Source organism: Tetrao urogallus (genome assembly GCF_951394365.1).
Source record: "Tetrao urogallus genome assembly, chromosome: 1".
Classification (NCBI taxonomy): domain Eukaryota; kingdom Metazoa; phylum Chordata; class Aves; order Galliformes; family Phasianidae; genus Tetrao; species Tetrao urogallus.
In genome coordinates, this window is record NC_136813.1 from 193201547 (window position 1) to 193221276 (window position 19730).

At 53.5% G+C, this 19730-nt stretch overlaps 2 protein-coding genes across 2 annotated transcripts; one reads left to right on the top strand and one right to left on the bottom strand.

Moving 5' to 3' along the window:
- Nucleotides 1-596: 596 nt before the first annotated feature.
- Nucleotides 597-4213, bottom strand: GCC1 (GRIP and coiled-coil domain containing 1; the record flags this gene model as incomplete). The annotated part of the gene is made up of 2 exons (XM_079533190.1): nt 597-1904; nt 3167-4213. 2 exons carry the CDS (start codon nt 4211-4213, stop codon nt 597-599), a joined length of 2355 nt encoding a protein of 784 aa, XP_079389316.1.
- A 656-nt stretch (nt 4214-4869) lies between these two features.
- Nucleotides 4870-14681, top strand: ARF5 (ARF GTPase 5; the record flags this gene model as incomplete). Its single annotated transcript, XM_079536756.1, has 6 exons — nt 4870-4936; nt 6804-6884; nt 7266-7375; nt 7562-7633; nt 10779-10904; nt 14595-14681. The coding sequence occupies 6 exons, from the start codon at nt 4870-4872 to the stop codon at nt 14679-14681; spliced, it is 543 nt and encodes a 180-aa protein (XP_079392882.1).
- Between the last annotated feature and the right edge of the window lie 5049 nt (nt 14682-19730).

Genomic DNA, 19730 nt, shown 5'->3' on the forward strand with positions numbered 1-19730 from the left:
ATCCCACAGACTCAGCGGTGAGACCAGGGAGCACGCTGTTCCCTGAGCTGCCGCCTTCTGCCCCTCACCTCTGCTTCTTCCACCCCCATGAGACCATGCCTTGCTCCCAGGGCGCTGCAGAACATCCTGCAGGTCAGCAAAACTCCCCAACTTGGCTCACAAACGTCAGCTGAGCAGTCGGTGCTGACTTCAGCCTTCCCTCATCTCTGCAGGGTCCGGCAGCTGAGGTCTCTGCCCTAACAGAACCAGAGGGGAAGCACTGCTTGCTCCGGTGCAGCTGCAGGGCTCAGAGCATCCTCCCTGGGAAACACAGGGAAGCAGGGAGGGAGTTCCTGGTCTGTCCAAGAGAGTCCCAACTTGATTATTCTTTAAAAATAATCGAGTTCCAGCTCAGAGCAGGAGAACGATGCGATCCTACCAGAGGGGATGGCACACTTCTGCTTTAAATCCGTGCTGACAGCACCAGCTCAAAGCACGGCTCTGTGCTGAGAGCTCCCTGCTCTGCTGCTGCTGGAGAGGAGCTGCCCCACACGGCAGGAGAGCTCAGCAGAAAGGTTGTTCCCAGACACAGGCAGTGAGGGATAACCACAACTGCCTCATCTCTTCCCCGACAGCCACCAGCTGCTGTGTGCTGACTGCTTTCTGACAGCCTGCTTCTCCTCTGGGCTGAAGTGCAGAATAGTCAATATGGCAGTGAGAGTCTGCTGGCGGCCGAGGGAATCCGGCAGCGTCAAAAACCTATAGACGATGTTCTTCAGGTACTCCAGGTTGGCTCCTTCTCTGCTCTTATCTCTGAAGTTCTTCTGGATTTCGTTCTGAAGTGCCGACACCTCTTCCCGGTGCCTCTCTTCCTCCACCAAGACCTTCTCCTGGAGCTGGTGAACCTGCATTTCCAGCTTGTGCTTCTGCTTCCTCAGCGCGACGATCTCCACCTCCTTGCGGGCCAGCTGCTCCGCATACAGGATGAAGGTGGGCTCTGCGTTGGTGGAGAGGTGCAGAGCCTGGGGGAGGATCTCTGTGGAGCCGTTAGCTGGGGGGTCAGCGCTCTCAGCGTCAGTCCCTGGTGCCATGTAGTTCCTGGAGCCCTGGAGCCCGGTGTAAGGCAACACGACGGATCTCAGCTGCTCCAGTTCTTGGTCCTTTTCGGCCAGCACCGCCAGTGCCCGGTCCCTCTGCTTGTGCATCTCTTCTTCCAGCCTCAGCGCCCGTTCCCTGTACTCCAGCTGGCAGCGCTCCAGCTCCTGCCTGTGCAGCTGCTGCAGCTGGGAGAACTCTTGCTTCTTGGCTTCCATGTCCAGCTGGTGCTGCTTCTCCACCTCCTCGGAGGACAGCTGAAGCACCACGTATTTCTCCTTCAGGTCAGCTAGCTGCTCCTGAGCTTCCTCCAGTTCTTTGGCCAGATTGCCATCTTTGGCTGACTTGTTCTTGAGAACAACTTGCGCCCTCATCTTGTACCTTTCAAACTCTTCCTTCAGCTGCTTCAGCTCCTGCTGATAGTACAAAGCTGTGGCCTTCTCGCCATCCCCGGCCTCGGTGCCCTTTGGCAGCTCCAGCTCACACAGCTTCTCAATGTCCAGCGTGGGCTGACTCTTCTTTGCTGCCGCCTGCAGCAGCTTCTTCAGCTTCTCCATCTTATCCTTGAGAACGTTCACATCCAGATTGGCTTCTTCCACGCTCACATCAGCAGGGGATCGGCTGGAGGCCGCGATGGCCAGGGTTTTGTTCTCCTGGTCCAGCTGCACGATACGATCCTTCAGCTTCTGGATGACCATTTGGTCCTTCTGCTTGGCCTTCTCGTAGGTGCCCAGCAGCCCTGACACCTCAGAGACCTGTCCCTCCAGGTCAGCCACGCGCTGCTCCTCCATCTGGGCGTGCTGCCGGAGCTGCTCCTCTGCCTGTGCAGTCTGTGAGCAAAGAGAGCACAGAGCTCTGCAATTACAAAGGCCTTCATTCTGCTCTAAACAACTCCAAGCAAGCGCAGGGACACGCTTTCTCCTAATTTTCCAAACAACCCCCCACTCCCCCACAACTCTCTCATGCCCATCTTTAAAACAGAGACTCAAGGATGAAAGAAACTGAATGCATTTCCCTATTTGTTCCCTGCTCCACAGAGCTGCTGTTAGCAGCATTATCTGCATCGCTGGAGGCGTGCACAGGACATGAAGCAGAACACCTCACAATCTGCAATGGGATTTTTTTTAAAGCGTGTGCCCTAAAGCTTTCCTACACCTAAGTGCAATTTGCCTAAACGCTACGCTCTGGTGCACCAATATTAACGTAATTCAGTGGTTTCTGAGTAGCTGCACCTGGAGCTCACAGCTTCTATCACAAGATCACAAGAGCAAGTGGAATGGTGGCACCACTCGTCAGTCCTCACTGTGAGCCAAAACAGGGCTGGGATCGGCTCATCCTCAGCCCTGTCCTACCGAAGCTGCTGGATATCACTTCCACAACAAGGTCGATCGCATGCCGTCACCCCAAAGCTGCTAATTAGAGGTTTCAGATTAGAAAGCTGAAAACTTGTTCCAGTCCGTGGGGAAATGAGGATCCCACAGTGGAGTACTTCCAGCTGCCAACTCGGTGATCGGCAGCAAAGCCCTCCAGCCCTCTGCCTCACAGCCTGCAGTGACAGCTTCCTCCTTCCCACTGCATCCCTCCTCGCAGCAAGATGTGCAACCCAGCACCTCGCACAGCAGGCTGCCCTTATCGCCCACCTGCCTCACCGCTCACCGATTACAGTTCCACCCAGGGGGAGGTGGCAGTTATCTCCCTTTAAGAGGGACTGAACTGTACCTTGCATGGCATTTACAGAGGTGAGAGCACACTCATTGCCACAGCGGGTCGGAGCATTGGTCTCTCCTCCCAAATCCAGCTGCTGCTCAGAGCCAAGTGATGCTGCAGAAGACACTCACTACGTAACTCCCACACCCAGTGGTCACCACCTGTGGTTAACTTATACACTGCATCACTAACAGCTTTTATTTTCCTCAGGAAATATCATCCCATCGAATGAAGCTATGCTATTTTCTCCTATCTGAAATCTCTTGGATTTTGTGACATGTGGCAAAGAGGGAGAATTTGGGCTCCTCCAGCCTCAAACCCTGCTCCAGCTGCTGCCACGGTACCCCCTACTGCAGGCTGCTCTAGGGCTCAATCAGGGAATTACCTTCCTCATCTCCTGCAGGAGCTGCGCTTGGAAGTGGTTCTTAAGGTTGGCCATCTCCTCCTGCAGGTCCTGTACCCGGGGGTCTGGCTTCTTTCTCTCCTCCTGAACAGCCTGCAGCTCTCTCTTCAGGTCCTCCACCTCCTGGCTCAGCTGCTTGATCTGCAGCTCGTAGCCCTCCGCACGGTCAGCCATGCACACCCGTCCTGCCAGCACCTCCCTGGTCTCCTCCAGCTTCAGCTCTGCGTCCTGCCTCAACGCCCTCTCACTTTGCAGCAGCTTCTGCAGCTCTCTCAGCATAACAGCGTGGTCGCTCTGCTCCTGGGCTCGGTCATGCTGCTGCGTGATCAGACGGGCTTTGGTCTCAGCGAGCTGCTCCTGGACAGACCTCAGCTCCGCCTCCAACCTTTCGGTCTCATCCTCTGCTTTTTTAACAGCGTCATCCAGGTCCTGCTTCATCTTCTTCTTGTCGGCTTGGTACGAGGCTTCCATGCGGGACTTTTCCTGCGTAACCGTTGACAGAGCGCTGGTCAAGGTGGCCAGCTGGGTCTTCAGCTGAAGCACCCTCCTATCAGCCTCGCTGGCAGCACAGGCCACGTCCCCGCTGCTCGTGCTGACACCGCTCTCCGAACCATTTGTCTCTTCTGCTTTAAGAGAGGGTGCAGCTGCTGTGGTTTTCTCCTCCTCAGCGCCCTGCTCACCCTTTGCACTGGCCAAGCTGGCCGTCGTGTCAGCGCTGGTCGCCGTCCCCATGCTGTCCTCGCTGTGAACCGAGCTCTTATCGTCAGTGGGATCAGCAGGAGAAGAGCAGGAGGCAGCCACGCGCGCAGGCTGAGCACCACTCAGGCCGACATCAGCCTCGTGAGATGCCGACAACACCTTCAAGCTGGCTTCCAAGGCTTCCTTCTCATTGATGAGGCTCTTGTAGGCAATCACCACGTCCTTCAGCCGAGCCTGGTAATTCAGAAGCTGCTTCTTCTGCGATTCAATGGTTTCCAGAAGTTCTTTCTTACTTGGGCCACCTCCGAAGTTCATGCCAAACTTCTCCATGGCTCTATGAAAGGAGCCGGGCCCTGGGGTGCCCGCAGAACAGGAGGGGGAGCCCAAGGGCTGCGCTGTCAGGGAGGGCCGGGCCGGGGGGCTGGCAGGCGGCGGTTTCGGGCCTCCCCTTCGGACCTGGGCACGGCAGGCCGCAGCCTTCGGCCGAACCACCGGGTCGGGTGCTGGCACCCAGCGCGCAGGCGCAGACCACAACCATCTACTTCCGCCTCGCTTAACTACTTCCGCCCGCCGCGTAACTACTTCCGCCCGCCGCCGGCGCCCAGTGAGCATGCGGGCTTTAAGTCTCGCCCCAGAAAGGGGAAAAAAAAGGGCGCTGCGCATGCGCAAAAAGAACAGCTTGGGGAGAGGCGTAGGTGCGGCTGCCAATCAGGTGTCAGAGCGGAGCAGGGCGAGCCGAGGGGCGGGGCTAAAAGCGTTGGCCGGTAGTACACGGTGCCGCGGCAATAGGAGGAGCCCGGTGATTGGAGGCGTGGCTAGTTTGTGGGCGTGGCTAGAGGTATGGGCGGGGCTTGAGGAGGGGGCGGAGCCTTTGGCGCCGCGGAGCGCGGACGCGTTGGGGTCGCAGCGCGGCCGCCCCCGGCGCGGCCATCCCGGCCATCCCGGGCATCCGGTCCTCCGGTCCTCCGGTCCGTCCCGCCGCCGCAATGGGCCTCACCGTGTCTGCCATCTTCTCCCGCATCTTCGGCAAGAAACAGATGCGGATCCTGATGGGTGAGAGCGGGGGGGTGGGGGCGGGGAGAGAGATGGAGGTGACAATGGGAATGGGGAGAAGGGGGGGTGGGGGTGGGATGGGATGGGATGGGAGGAAGATGAAGGTGAGGATGAAGATGGGATGGGGATACAGATGGGAATGAGATGGGGATGGGATGGGGATGGGGTGGGATGGGATGGGATGGGGATGGGATGGAGATGGAGATGGGGATGGGATGGAGATGGAGATGGGGATGGGTTGGGGATGGGATGGGATGAGAAAGAGGATGGGGATGGGATGGAGATGGAGATGGGGATGGGATGGAGATGGAGATGGGGATGGGTTGGGGATGGGATGGGATGAGAAAGAGGATGGGGATGGGATGTGAATGGAATGGGAAGGGATGAGAGGAAGATGAGAGTGAGGATGAAATGGGATGGGGATAGGAATGGGGATGGGGATGAAGGGGAAGACAGGATGAGGATGCAGGTGAAGATGGGATAGGGATAAAGATGAGGATGAGGATGGGAGGAAGATGAGGGTGAAGACAAAGATGGGATGGAGATGGGGATGAGGATGGCATGGGGATGGGGATGAAGGTAAGGATGAAGAGGAAGACGGGATGAGGATGCAGGTGAAGATGAAGATGGGATATGGATGGAGACGAGGATGAGATGGAGATGGGGTTGGGGACGGGGATGGAGATGTAGATGAAGATGGGATGGGAATGAGAATGAAGATGCAATGACAATGAGAATGAAGATGAAGATGGGGCGGTGTTGAATAGATGAGGATGAAGAGGCAGATGGGATGAGGATGTGGATGACAATGAAGGTGGGATAGGGATGGGGATGAAGATGAGGATGAGGATGAGATGGGGATGGGGTTGGGGAAGGGAATGTAGGTGAAGATGGGATGGAGATGAGAATGAGGATAGAATGACAATGATTATGAAGACGAAGATGAAATGGGGATGGGGTTGAAGATAAGGATGAAGAGGAAGAGGGGATGGGGATGTAATGGGTGAAGAGGAAGATGGGATAGGGATGGGGTTAAGATGAGAAAGAGGATGAGGATGGGATGGGGATGGGGATGGCGATGGAGATGGGATGGGGATGAGGATGAGGATGGGGTGAAGATGAGTGTGAGGATGAATATGTGGTGGAAGTGGGGTTGGGAATGGGAATGGGGATGGGGATGGGAATGAGGATGAAGATGGAATTGGGATGGGATGAAGATGGGGATGAAGATGAAAATGAGATGGAGATGGAGATGGGATGGAAGATAAGGATGAAGAGGAAGACAAGACGAGGGTATGGGTGAAGATAAGGATGGGATAGGGATGAAAATAAGGATGAGGATGGGATGGGGATGAAGATGGGATGGGGATGAGAATGAAGATGGAATGACAATAAGAATGAGAATGGAGATGAGATGGAGATGGGGGTGTAGATAAGGATGAAGAGGAAAATGAGGTGAGGATCGGGATGAAGATGAAGATGGGATAAGGATGGGGATGAGATGAGGATGAGATGGAGGTGGGGTTGGGGATGGGGATGAGAGTGAGGACTGAATGGCAATGAGAATGAAAATGAAGATGGGGTGGGGTTGAATAGATGAGGATGAAGAGGTAGATGGGATGAGGATGTGGGTGAAGATGAGGATGAGGATGAGGGTGAAGATGGCATGAAGACGAGAATGAGGATGAAAATGAGATGAGAGTGGTGTTGAAGACGGCGATGAAGATGGGATGAAGATGCAGACGGGGATGGGGATGCGGGTGAAGATGAGGATGGAATGAAGATGAGGATGAAGATGAGTGAAGACGAGGATGGAAATGGGGCCAGTGCAGGGAGCGGTGCCAGTGACGCCATGTCTCCATTGCAGTGGGGTTGGACGCTGCTGGCAAAACCACCATCCTGTACAAGCTGAAGCTGGGAGAGATCGTCACCACCATCCCCACCATTGGTGAGCGCCCAGCGCTGTGCAGGGCCCCTCTCAACAGGCACCCACAGCCCGAACTTCTGCCAGAGGGCACCAGCATTGGGTTGGCAGCGATGCTTTGGGCAGAGCATTGCTCTGCTGGGACATGGCTGGGCTCTGGTGCTCCTCAGGGGGTTGGGGACGTAGGGGGGGTCATAGTGGGGGTCACAGCATGGATGCTCCTGGGACAATTGACTGGGTCTGGTTGGAGGTGCTGGGTGAGGGCTTCGGAGTAAGGGATGCTCAGAATCCCTCCTGGTGCTTTTTGGAGATGGTCAACCCATGGGTGAGGATGCTCCTAGGGGGATGCAGCCACGCACTCAGCCCCCATCGCGGTGCTCCCCACCTGTCCTCACATCCCTCCAGGGTTCAACGTGGAGACGGTGGAGTACAAGAACATCTGCTTCACGGTGTGGGATGTAGGAGGCCAGGACAAGATCCGGCCCCTCTGGAGGCACTACTTCCAGAACACACAGGTAAGTGGCACAGCACCGGTTCCAACCATCCGGATGGGACCACAAGGGTGTTCCCGTGGGGAAGGAAGGCTCTGAAATAAGAAAGTCCTTTGGTGGGACAGTGGGGGCGACACCCTCCCACAGTGCTGGGGGTGTTTGCGCCGCGTGTCAAAGCCCATGCCTGCTGCAGACTGGCTTTTCCCATAGGGTCTCATCTTTGTGGTGGACAGCAACGACCGGGAAAGGGTGCAGGAGTCTGCGGAGGAGCTGCAGAAGATGGTGAGAGGGGTGGGGGGACACCTGCTCTGGTGGTGGGATTGGCCCTGGGGACAAAGAGCTGTCCCCAAATTGGGGCTCCCTGGCCATGGGGCTCGAAGGTCAGACTGCAGCAATCAGGAGCAATTGCAAAGGGGAAAACCAGCCGAGAAGACAGTGGGGTTTTGCATGCTGGGGAGCATGCTGTGCTGTCGTGCTGCTCCATCCCCGTTGGCGGTGCAGGGCTGGGAGGTCACCGAGCCCCATGGACAAGGAGGGAGCAATTTGCTGGAAGGGAGTTGCTTAGGTTCAGGATGATGCCCAATTTGGCCCTAGATTTCTGATTGAGTGGTTGTTGTGTGAAGCATCACGATGGTGGTTGTGCAGGTATTGCACCTCCCAACCCATCTGGTCATGTTCAAATGGGACCTCTTAGAAAATATGGCCTGGAGAGAATGCTCGTGGCTAGATTAGTGAATGCAGCAGTTAATTAAAGCAACATACTTGTGTTTTGCAAAGCTTAATCGGAGAAAATGCTTTTGGCAGAAGGGTGGAAAAGCACTGACTCGGGATAACAGGACCTTATCTGTTTCAACAGTGTCATCACGTCCCTATAGGTCTCTTCCAGCCCAAACCATGCTGTGATGCTATGAAGGTCACTTCCAAACCAAACCATTCTATCACTCCATGAAGGTCCTTTCCAACCCCAAACATTCTATGACTCCATGAAAAGTCCCCTCCAACCCAAACTATTCTTTAATTCCATGAAGTTCCTTTCCAACCCAAACCATTCTATGACTTCATGAAGGTCTCTTCCAACCCAAACCATTCTGTGACTCCCCTCCAACCAAACCCAAATGATTCTGTGATGTTATGAAGGTCCCTTCCAGCCCAAACTATTCTGTGACTCTGAAGGTCCCTTCCAGCTCCAGCCATTCTGTGACTCCACGAAGGGTCCCCTCCAACCCAAATGATTCTATGATGCTATGAAGTTCTGTTCTAACCCTAAGCATTCTGTGACTCCATGAAGGTCCCCTCCAGCCCAACCCAAACGATTCCATGATGCTATGAATGACCCTTCCAACCTTAAGCCATTCTGTGACTCTATGAAGGTCCCTATTCCAACTCAACCCAAATCCCAGAATCACAGAATTGTAGGGGTTGGAATGGACTTCCAGAGATCATAGAGTCCAAACCCCCTGCCAAAGCATTCTATGATCCTGTGATCATAGCATTCTATGATTCTATGATCCTATGAAGTTCCCTTCCAACCCAAACCATTCTGTGACTCCATGAAGGTCCCTTCCAACTCAACCCAAATGATTCTATGATCCTATGAAGTTCCCTTCCAATCCTGTGAAGATCCCTACCAACCCAAGGTATTTTGTGATCCCACGAAGCTCCCCTCCAACCCAAATGATTCAATGATCCTATGAAGGTCCCTTCCAACCCAACCCAAGTGATTCTATGATCCTATGAAGGTCCCTTGCAACCCAAATCATTCTATTACTCCATGAAGGTCCCAACCCAGCCCAAATGATTCTGTGATCCCACGAAGGCCCCTTCCAACTCAACCCAAGTGATTGTGTGATCCTATGAAGCTCCCCTCCAACCCAAATGATTCAATGATCCTATGAAGGTCCCTTCCAACTCAACCCAAATGATTCTATGTTCCTATGAAGTTCCCTTCCGACCCTGTGAAGATCCCTACCAACCCAAGGCATTCTGTGACTCCGTGAAGCTCCCCTCCAACCCAAATGATTCTGTGATCCTATGAAGGTCCCTTGCAACCCAAACCATTCTATTACTCCATGAAGGTCCCTTCCAACTCAACCCAAATGATTCAATGATCCTATGAAGGTCTCTTCCAACCCAACCCAAATGGTTCTGTGATCCTATGAAGGTCCTTTTCAACTCCAACCATTCTATTACTCCATGAAAAGTCCCTTCCAACTCAACCCAAATGATTCTGGGATCCTATGAAGTTCCCTTCCAACCCTGTGAAGATCCCTACCAACCCAAGGCATTCTGTGATCCCATGAAGCTCCCCTCCAACCCAAATGATTCAATGATCCTATGAAGGTCCCTTGCAACCCAAACCATTCTATTACTCCATGGAAATTCCCTTCCAACTCAACCTATTTTATGATCCTATGAAGTTCCCTTCCGACCCAGAGAAGATCCCTACCAACCCAAGGCGTTCTGTGCCTCCGTGAAGCTCCCCTCCAACCCAAATGATTCTGTGATCCTATGAAGGTCCCTTGCAACCCAAATGATTCAGTGATCCTATGAAGCTCCCCTCCAACCCAAATGATTCAATAATCCTATGAAGGTCCCTTCCAACCCAACCCAAGTGATTCTGTGATCCTATGAAGGTCCCTTGCAACCCAAATCATTCTATTACTCCATGAAGGTCCCAACCCAGCCCAAATGATTCTGTGATCCCATGAAGGCCCCTTCCAACTCAACCCAAGTGATTGTGTGATCCTATGAAGCTCCCCTCCAACCCAAATGATTCAATGATCCTATGAAGGTCCCTTCCAACTCAACCCAAATGATTCTATGATCCTATGAAGTTCCCTTCCGACCCTGTGAAGATCCCTACCAACCCAAGGCATTCTGTGACTCCGTGAAGCTCCCCTCCAACCCAAATGATTCTGTGATCCTATGAAGGTCCCTTGCAACCCAAACCATTCTATTACTCCATGAAGGTCCCTTCCAACTCAACCCAAGTTATTCTATGATCCTATGAAGGTCTCTTCCAACCCAACCCAAATGGTTCTGTGATCCTATGAAGGTCCCTTTCAACCCCAACCATTCTATTACTCCATGAAAAGTCCCTTCCAACTCAACCCAAATGATTCTGGGATCCTATGAAGTTCCCTTCCAACCCTGTGCAGATCCCTACCAACCCAAGGTATTTTGTGATCCCATGAAGCTCCCCTCCAACCCAAATGATTCAGTGATCCTATGAAGCTCCCCTCCAACCCAAACCACACTATTAGGGTTGGAGCGTGGGGCTCCTGGGCCGCTCCTTATTTGTGGGCTCAAGATGATCGACTCACCCTCACAGCACTGAACAACATCAGCCCCGAGCCGAGGAGGATTCCGGGGGGCGAGGTGGGTTGCAGAGCTGCATCCTGCAGCTCACCAGTCCCTGCCCCCATAGCTGCAGGAGGACGAGCTGCGTGACGCCGTGCTGCTGGTGTTTGCCAACAAGCAGGACATGCCCAACGCCATGGCGGTGAGCGAGCTGACCGACAAGCTGGGGCTGCAGGCGCTGCGCAGCCGGACCGTGAGTGCTGTGGGGTGGGAGGTGGTGGGGGGGCCTGGGTGGGTGTGAAGGGAAAAGCAAGGAGCTCCCGGAAGCAGATGGGTGGGAGGATGCTTGCAGCTCACGCCGTAGGTCGCTCCGGAAGTAATGCCTCCTGGTTATTTCCGTGGAAGCTGCGAGAGGAGCGCGGTAGCACTGTTTGGTAGAGCAAGTTCTCAGCTACAGGACGAAGTTTTCAGCAGTCATTTCCATTTCACCGGTGGTGATCAAGAGCCTGTGTGCTGTGCTTGTGCAAGTCTACACCAGCTGAGGTGACTGGCTGTTACACAGAGGCTGTGACCACATCACTGTTAGATCAGAAGGGCTCTGAGTACCTGATGTAGTTGTAGGTGCTGCTGTTCATTGCGAGATGTGGGACCAGATTGCCTCTGAAGGTCCCTTCCAACTCAACCCATTCCGTGACTCTATGAAAGTCCCCTCCAACTCAACCCATTCCATGATCCTAAGAAGGTCCCATCCAACCCAAATGGTTCTGTGATCCTATGAAAGTCCCTTCCAACTCAACCCATTCCATGATCCTAAGAAGGTCCCATCCAACCCAAATGGTTCTGTGATCCTATGAAAGTCCCTTCCAACTCAACCCATTCCATGATCCTAAGAAGGTCCCATCCAACCCAGATGGTTCTGTGATCCTATGAAAGTCCCTTCCAACTCAACCCATTCCATGATCCTATGAAGGTCCCATCCAACCCAAACGATTCTGTGATCCTGTGAAGGTTCTTTAACCCAACTCATATTGTTATTCTATGAAGATCCCTTCCAACTCAGCCCATTCCATGATCCTATGGAGGTCCCATCCAACCCAAATGATTCTGTGATCCTGTGAAGGTCCTTTAACCCAAACCATATTGTTATTCTATGAAGATCCCTTCCAACTCAGCACATTCCATGATCCTATGAAGCTCCCATCCAACCCAAATGATTCTGTGATCCTGTGAAGGTTCTTTAACCCAACTCACATTGTTATTCTATGAAGATCCCTTCCAACTCAACCCATTCCATGATCCTATGGAGGTCCCTTCCAACTCAACCCTTCTCTTATCTTATGAAAGTCCCTTCCAACTCAGCCCATTTCATGATCCAATGAAGATCCCATCCAACCCAGATGGTTCTGTGATGCTATGAAGGTCCTTTCCAACTCAACCCATTTCATGATCCTATTAAGGTCTCATCCAACCCGAATGATTCTGGGATCCTATGAAGGTCCAAACCATATTGTTATTCTATCAAGGTCCCTTCCAACTCAACCCATTCCATGATCCTATGAAAGTCCCCTCCAACTCAACCCATTTCATGATCCTATGAAGATCCCATACAACCCAAATGGTTCTGTGATCCTGTGAAGGTCCTTTAACCCAAACCATATTGTTATTCTATGAAGATCCCTTCCAACTCAACCCATTCCATGATCCTATGAAGGTCCCTTCCAATTCAACCCATTCCATGATTCTATGAAGCTCCCATCCAACCCAAATGATTCTGTGATCCTATGAAGGTCCCTTCCAACTCAACCCATTCCATGATCCTATGAAGGTCCCTTCCAACTCAACCCATTCCATGATCCTATGAAGCTCCCATCCAACCCAAATGATTCTGTGATCCTATGAAGGTCCCTTCCAACTCAACCCGTTCTGTGATCCTATGAAGGTCAGGACAGCACCCTGTAACCCCGTGGCCCCTCCAAAACCCCACAGGCTGTGGGTCCCATCCACCAGCAGCAGATGGGGCTGCACCCACCGGCGCGTCCTCCTCCGCCCCAAAGATCTCACTGCATGCAGGCATCCTCCCTTGTTTTCTTCTCCCAAACAGCGAGTCCATGATGTTCCACATGGAAAGAACCAGCCAGACAGAGACACCAGGACACGTGGGATGGGGAAACCTCTTATTTCCAGCCTTAATGATTCTATGGGTGGGCACAATGGGGATGGGTTGGTGGATGGACTTGGTTGTAGAGGTCTTCTCCAACCTTAATGACTGTGACCCTATAAGAGGGGGTGATGGGGATGGGATGGTGGGGATGAGTTGGTGGTTGGAATTGATTATAGAAGTCTTCTCCAACCTTAAAGACTCTGTGACCCTATAAGAAGGGGGGGATGGGGATGGGATGGTGGGGATGGGTTGGTGGTTGGAATTGATTGTAGAGCTCTTCTCCAACCTGAATGATTCTGTGACCCTATAAGAGGAGGTGATGGGGATGGGATGATGGTTGGACTCAGTGATCGTAGAGCTCTTCTCCAACCTTAATGACTGTGACCCTATAAGAGGGGGTGATGGGTATGGGATGATGGGGATGGGTTGGTGGTTGGACTTGATCGTAGAGGTCTTCTCCAACCTGAATGATTCTATGACCCTATAAGAGGAGGTGATGGGGATGGGATGATGGGGATGGGTTGGTGGTTGGACTTGATCAAAGAGGTCTTCTCCAGCCTTAATGACTCTGTGATCCCATAAGAGAGTATGGTGGAAATGGGATGATGGTTGGACTCTATGATTGTGGAAGTCTTCTGCAACCTTAATTATTCAGTGATCCTATAACTGGCTGGGATGGATTCACTGTTGGACTCAGTGATCACAGAGGTCTTCTCCAACCTGAATGGTTCTGTGATCCTATAAGAAGGGGGGGGTGATGATGGGGATGATGGGGATGAGTTGGTGGCTGGAATTGATCGTAGAGGTCTTCTCCAGCCTTAATGACTCTGTGACCCTATAAGAGGAGGTGATGGGGATGGGATGGTGGGGATGGGTTGGTGGTTGGAATTGATTATAGAGGTCTTCTCCAACCTTAATGATTCTGTGATCCTATAAGAGGAGGTGATGGGGATGGGATGATGGTTGGACTCAGTGATCGTAGAGCTCTTCTCCAACCTTAATGACTGTGATCCTATAACAAGGGGGGGATGGGTATGGGATGGTGGGGGTGGCTTGGTGGTTGGACTTGATTATAGAGGTCTTCTCCAACCTTAAAGACTCTGTGACCCTATAAGAAGGGGAGAATGGGGATGGGATGATGGGGATGGGTTGGTGGTTGGACTTGATCGTAGAGCTCTTCTCCAACCTGAATGATTCTGTGATCCCATAAGAGGAGGTGATAGGGATGGGATGGTAGGGACGGGTTGGTGGTTGGACTTGATCAAAAAGGTCTTCTCCAACCTTAATGACTCTGTGATCCCATAAGTGGAAATGGGATGATGGTTGGACTCACTGATCGTAGAGCTCTTCTCCAACCTTTATGACTCTGTGATCCCATAAGTGGAAATGGGATGATGGTTGGACTCACTGATCGTAGAGCTCTTCTCCAACCTTTATGACTCTGTGATCCTGCAAGAGGGGTGGTGGGGATGGGATGATCCTATAGCTGGGGATGGTTGTGTTGGGTCAACCATTGGACTTGATTTTCAAGGTCTTTTCCAACCTTTATGACTGTGATCCTGCAAGAGGGGTGGTGGGGATGGGATGATCCTATGGCTGGGGATGGTTGGGTTGGGTCAACCGTTTGACTTGACGCTTTTTGAGGTCTTTTCCAACCTCAACGACTCTGTGATCCCCTGATCCCACGCGCCAGGGGTTGGGCTGGTGGTTGGATGCGACGAAAGCGGAGATGTTTTCCAACCCTAACCATCCCACCCTTGTCCTCTCCCTCCTGTCCCACAGTGGTATGTGCAGGCGACGTGTGCCACGCAGGGCACGGGGCTGTACGACGGGCTGGACTGGCTGTCCCACGAGCTCTCCAAGCGCTAAGACGAGCCGGGACGTCCCCTCCAACTGCTGTCCTTCGGTTCTCTTTCTTTTCTACCCTTATTTTTCAAGTGGGGAGGGGGGATGTTTTTCTTTCCCCCTCCCCTTACCTCCAGCTGTGGCCTCGTCTCCGTGTGTGTCTTGGATAGGACTTGGACCTCACCGATCCACAGCTCCGGTTGGGACGGAACCCCACTTTTTATCCACCACAAATGAATGGGGAATGGGAGCTTAATAAAGTGCTGCCTGCACCGTGCCGGGTTGCAGAGGAGGTGGGCAGAGCTCTGCAGTGCTTTTGTCCTCCCCAAGTTGTCCCGCAGCGTCAGTGCTGCCCAGGGAGAGGTTTGGGATTGTGGGGTCGGCTCTGGGGTGTGCGCTGTAGGACAGCTAATTGGGCTGCAATTAGTGGGACTGCATGAAGCCTGATGGAAACAGCCTGCCCAGCACTGGAAGGGGATGAGTGCTGGGGGGGCGCTGGCTGTCAATGTGGGGTGCTGGCTGGCCCTATGGGGTGCTGGATGGCCCTGTTGGGTGCTGGCTGGCCCTATGGGGTGCTGGCTGGCCCTGTTGGGTGCTGGTATCCCTATGGGGTGCTGGCTGGCCCTATGGGGTGCTTGCTGTCCCTGTGGGGTGCTAACTGTCCCTATGGGGTTCTGGATGTCCCTATGAGGTGCTGGCTGTCTCTATGGGGTGCTGGCTGTCATTGTGGGGTGCTGCTGTTTTCATAGGGTGCTGTCCTTATGGAGTGCTGCTGTCTTCATGGGGTGTTGGCTGTTCCTAAGGGATTCTGGCTGTCCCTATGGGGTGCTGGCTGTCCCTAAGGAGTACTGGCTCTCCTTGTCGAATGCTGTTCCTAAGGGGTTCTGAATGTCCCTATGAGGTGCTGGCTGTCCCTATGGGGTTCTGGCTGTCCCTATGGGGTGTTGGTTGTCCCTGTGGGGTTCTGGATGTCCCTATGAGGTGCTGGCTGTCATTGTGGGGTTCTGGCTGTCCCTATGGGTTGCTGGCTGTCCGTGTGGGGTGCTGCTGTCTGCATGGGGTGTTGTCTGTCCCTAAGGGGTGCTGGCTGTCCCTAAGGGGTGCTGGCTGTCCCTATGGGGTTCTGGCTGTCCCTATGGGGTGTTGGTTGTCCCTATGGGGTTCTGGATGTCCCTATGAGGTGCTGGCTGTCATTGTGGGGTACTGCTGTCATTGTGGGGTTCTGGCTGTCCCTATGGGTTGCTGGCTGTCCTTGTGGGGTGCTGCTGTCTTCATGGGGTGTTGGCTGTCCCTAAGGGGTGCTGGCTGTCCCTATGGGGTGCTGGCTGTCCCTATGGAGTACTGGCTCTCCTCATCAAATGCTGTCCCTGTGGGATGCTGGCTGTCTCTATGGGGTGCTTGCTGTCCCTATGGGGTGCTGGCTGTCTCTATGAGGTCCTGCTGTCCTCATGGAGTGCAATCCCTATGGGGTGCTGGTTATCCCTGTGGGGTGCTGGCTGTCTCTATGGGGTGCTGGTTGTCCTTGTAGGGTGCTGCTGTCCTCATGGAGCACTATCCTTAAAGGGTGCTGGTGGTCCCTATGGGTTGCTGGCTGTCTCTATGGGGTGCTGGCTGTCCCTATGGGGTTCTGGCTGTCCCTATGGGGTTCTGGCTGTCTCTATGGGGTGCTGGTGGTCCATTATGGGGTGCTGGTGGTCCCTATGGGTTACTGACTGTCTCTATGGGATGTTGGCTGTCCTTATGGGGTGCTGGCTGTCCTTCTGGGGAACTGCTTGTCCCTGTTGGGTGCTAGCTATCCCTATAGGGTGCTGGAGATTCCTATGGGCTGCTGGCTGTCCCTGTTGGGTGTTGGTTGTCCCTATTGAGTGTTGGCTGTCCTTGTGGGGTGCCGGCTGTCCCTATGGGGTGCTGGCTGTCTCTATGGGGTGCTGGCTGTCCCTAAGGGGTTCTGGCTGTCCCTGTGGGGTGCTGAATGTCTCTATGGGGTGCTGGCTGTCTCTATGGGGTTCTGGCTGTCCCTATGGGGTTCTGGCTGTCCCTATGGGCTGCTGGCTGTCCTTGTGGGATGCTGCTGTCCCTGTGGGGTGCTGCAGTGCACGGACAAGGGGCTGATGTCCCCAGGCGATGGGTGTTACCATCCTGGGGGTCCCTGATTTCAGCATTCCCAATGGCCATCCTGCAATGAGCATCGTACCCTGACACACCTGCAGCAGTGCTGGGGAGACGTGGCATTTGTGGGATTTCACAGCACCCCCCTCCTCCTCCTTCCCCACATGGGGGGCACTGGTGGGGTTTGCAGCACGGCCAGAGGAATCCTCAGGGAGCTGAGGAAGGAGCACGAGCAGTCATGACCCCTACCATATAGACTGGAAGAGCTGAACATGTTTCACATCCCCTGCATTACTACTGTTATTATTATTATTATTGTTATTATTATTATTATTATTATCCGGGCAGTTCAGTTTTCAAGTACTTTGGAAGACCTGTGTATGAAAATGCATTCTGGCCCCCCGACCCCATGGCCAAACGCTGCCCCCATCGCTGTCCTCGTGTGGCCCTCTCCATCTCAGCCCCATCCCATTCTTGTCCCCATCCCATCCCCAATCCCAACCCCTCTCCGGCTCCTGAAGGGAACTGATAAACAGGAATAGAGCTGGATGAGGCCCTGGGCATCCTGAGCTGGTGGTGGGTACTCAGACCATGGCAGGGGGTGGTGCTGGGGGGTATTTGGGGTCCCTTCCAACCCAACCGTTCTATGATTTCAGGAACTCATCCACTCAACAATTCTATGGTTCTGTGATCTTTAAGGATCCTTCAAACTCAACCCCAACCCAGCTCCTAACACCAACCCAATGCATCCCAATGCATCCCAACCCCAACACAGCACAACACAGCCCCAACCCAATCCCAACCCAAACCCAACACAGCCCCAACCCAATCCCAATCCCAACTCAAACCCAACCCAGCCCCAACTCAAACCCAACCCAGTCCCAACCCAATCCCAACTCAAACCCAACCCAGCCCCAACCCAATCCCAACTCAAATCCAAACCCAACACAGTCTCAACCCAATCCGAACCCAAACCCAACCCAGTCCCAACCCAATCCCAACTCAAACCCAACCCAGCCCTAACTCAAACCCAACCCAGCCCCAACCCAATCCCAACTCAAACCCAAACCCAATCCCAACCCAGTCCCAACCCAATCCCAACTCAAACCCAACACAGCCCCAACCCAATCCCAACTCAAACCCAAACCCAATCCCAACCCAGTCCCAACCCAATCCCAACTCAAACCCAAACCCAATCCCAACCCAGTCCCAACCCAATCCCAACTCAAACCCAAACCCAATCCCAACCCAGTCCCAACCCAATCCCAACTCAAACCCAAACCCAACCCAGCCCAACCCAACCCAATCCCAACTCAAACCCAAACCCAACCCAGCCCCAACCCAATCCAAATCCAATCCCAACCCAATCCCAACCCAATCCCAACTCAAACCCAAACCCAACCCAGCCCCAACCCAATCCAAATCCAATCCCAACCCAACCCCAACTCCACCCCAACTCAACCCAATGCAGCACAACCTCAACCCAAACCCCAACTCAACTCTACCCCAACTCAACTCTACCCCAACCCCAAACCCAACCCAACCTCAACCCAACTCCAACACAATGTAACTCAACTCCATCCCAACCCCAATCCCAATTCAATCCAACCCCAACCCAACTCAGTCCCAACCCAATCCAACCCAACTCCTGTCTCCAACCCAACTCAGTCCCGACCCAGCCCCAATACAACACAACCCCATCACAATTCCAAACCTACCCCAAAGCCACTCCAACTTCAATCCAACTCAATCCCAACCCCAATTCCAACCCAACACTAACCCCACCCCCAAACCAATGCAACCCAACCCCAATCCCACTTCAACACAACCCCAGCTCAAACCCAACCCAACTCTGAACCCCAAACCCAACCCCAACCCTTCTCCAACCCAAATTAAATCTCAACCCCAACCCAGTGCAACCCAGCCCAATCCCAACCCCAACTCAACCCAACTCCAACCCCAACCTTAAACCAACTCTCCAACCCCAACCCAAACTCAATCCCAGCCCAAACCCCAACCCCAGTCCAACCCCAACCCAACTCTGACCCCAAGTGAACCCAACCCCAAACCCCAAATTGGACCCCATCCCAACTCCAACCCCAATTCAATCCAGTGCCAACCCAACTCAATCCCAAACCAACCCCAAACCTCAAACTTGACCCCAACATCACTCCATCTCCAACCCAACTCAATCTCAACCCAACCCCAACCCAATGCAACCCAACCCCAACTCAATCCCAATCCCAATCCCAACCCCAATGCAATGCAACCCAATCCCAACTCAATCCCAATCCCAACCCCAACACCAACCCAATGCAACCCAACCCCAACTCAATCCCAATCCCAATTCCAACCCCAACCCCACCCCCAACCCCAACCCCAATGCAATGCAACCCAACCCAAGCTCAAAGTCAACTCAATCCCAACCGAAATCCAACCCCAACTCAATCTCAACCCTAACCCAACCCCAATACCAACCCAACCCCCAAACCAACACCAACCCAACACCCAACCCAACATCAACCCCAACCCCAACTCAATCCCAACCCTAACCCAACCCCAATCCAACCTCAACTCAATCCCAACTCTAACTCAATCCCAATGCCAACCCAACCCCAACTCAACACCAATCTCAACCCCAATTCAATCCCAATTCAATCCCAACCCTAACCCAACTCCAATACCAACCCGACCCCCAAACTAACACCAACCCAACACCCAACCCGACACCAACTCCAACCCAAACTGAATCCCAATCCAACTCCAAACCCAACCCCAACTCAATCCCAATCCCAACCCTAACCAAACCCCAATCCCAAACCAACCCTAACCCTAACCCAACCCCAACTCAATCAAAACCCAATCCCAACCCCAGCTCCAACTCAATCCCAAACCTAACTCAACCCCAATTCCAACCCAACCCCCAACCCAACACCAACCCTAACCCAACCCCAATGCCAACCC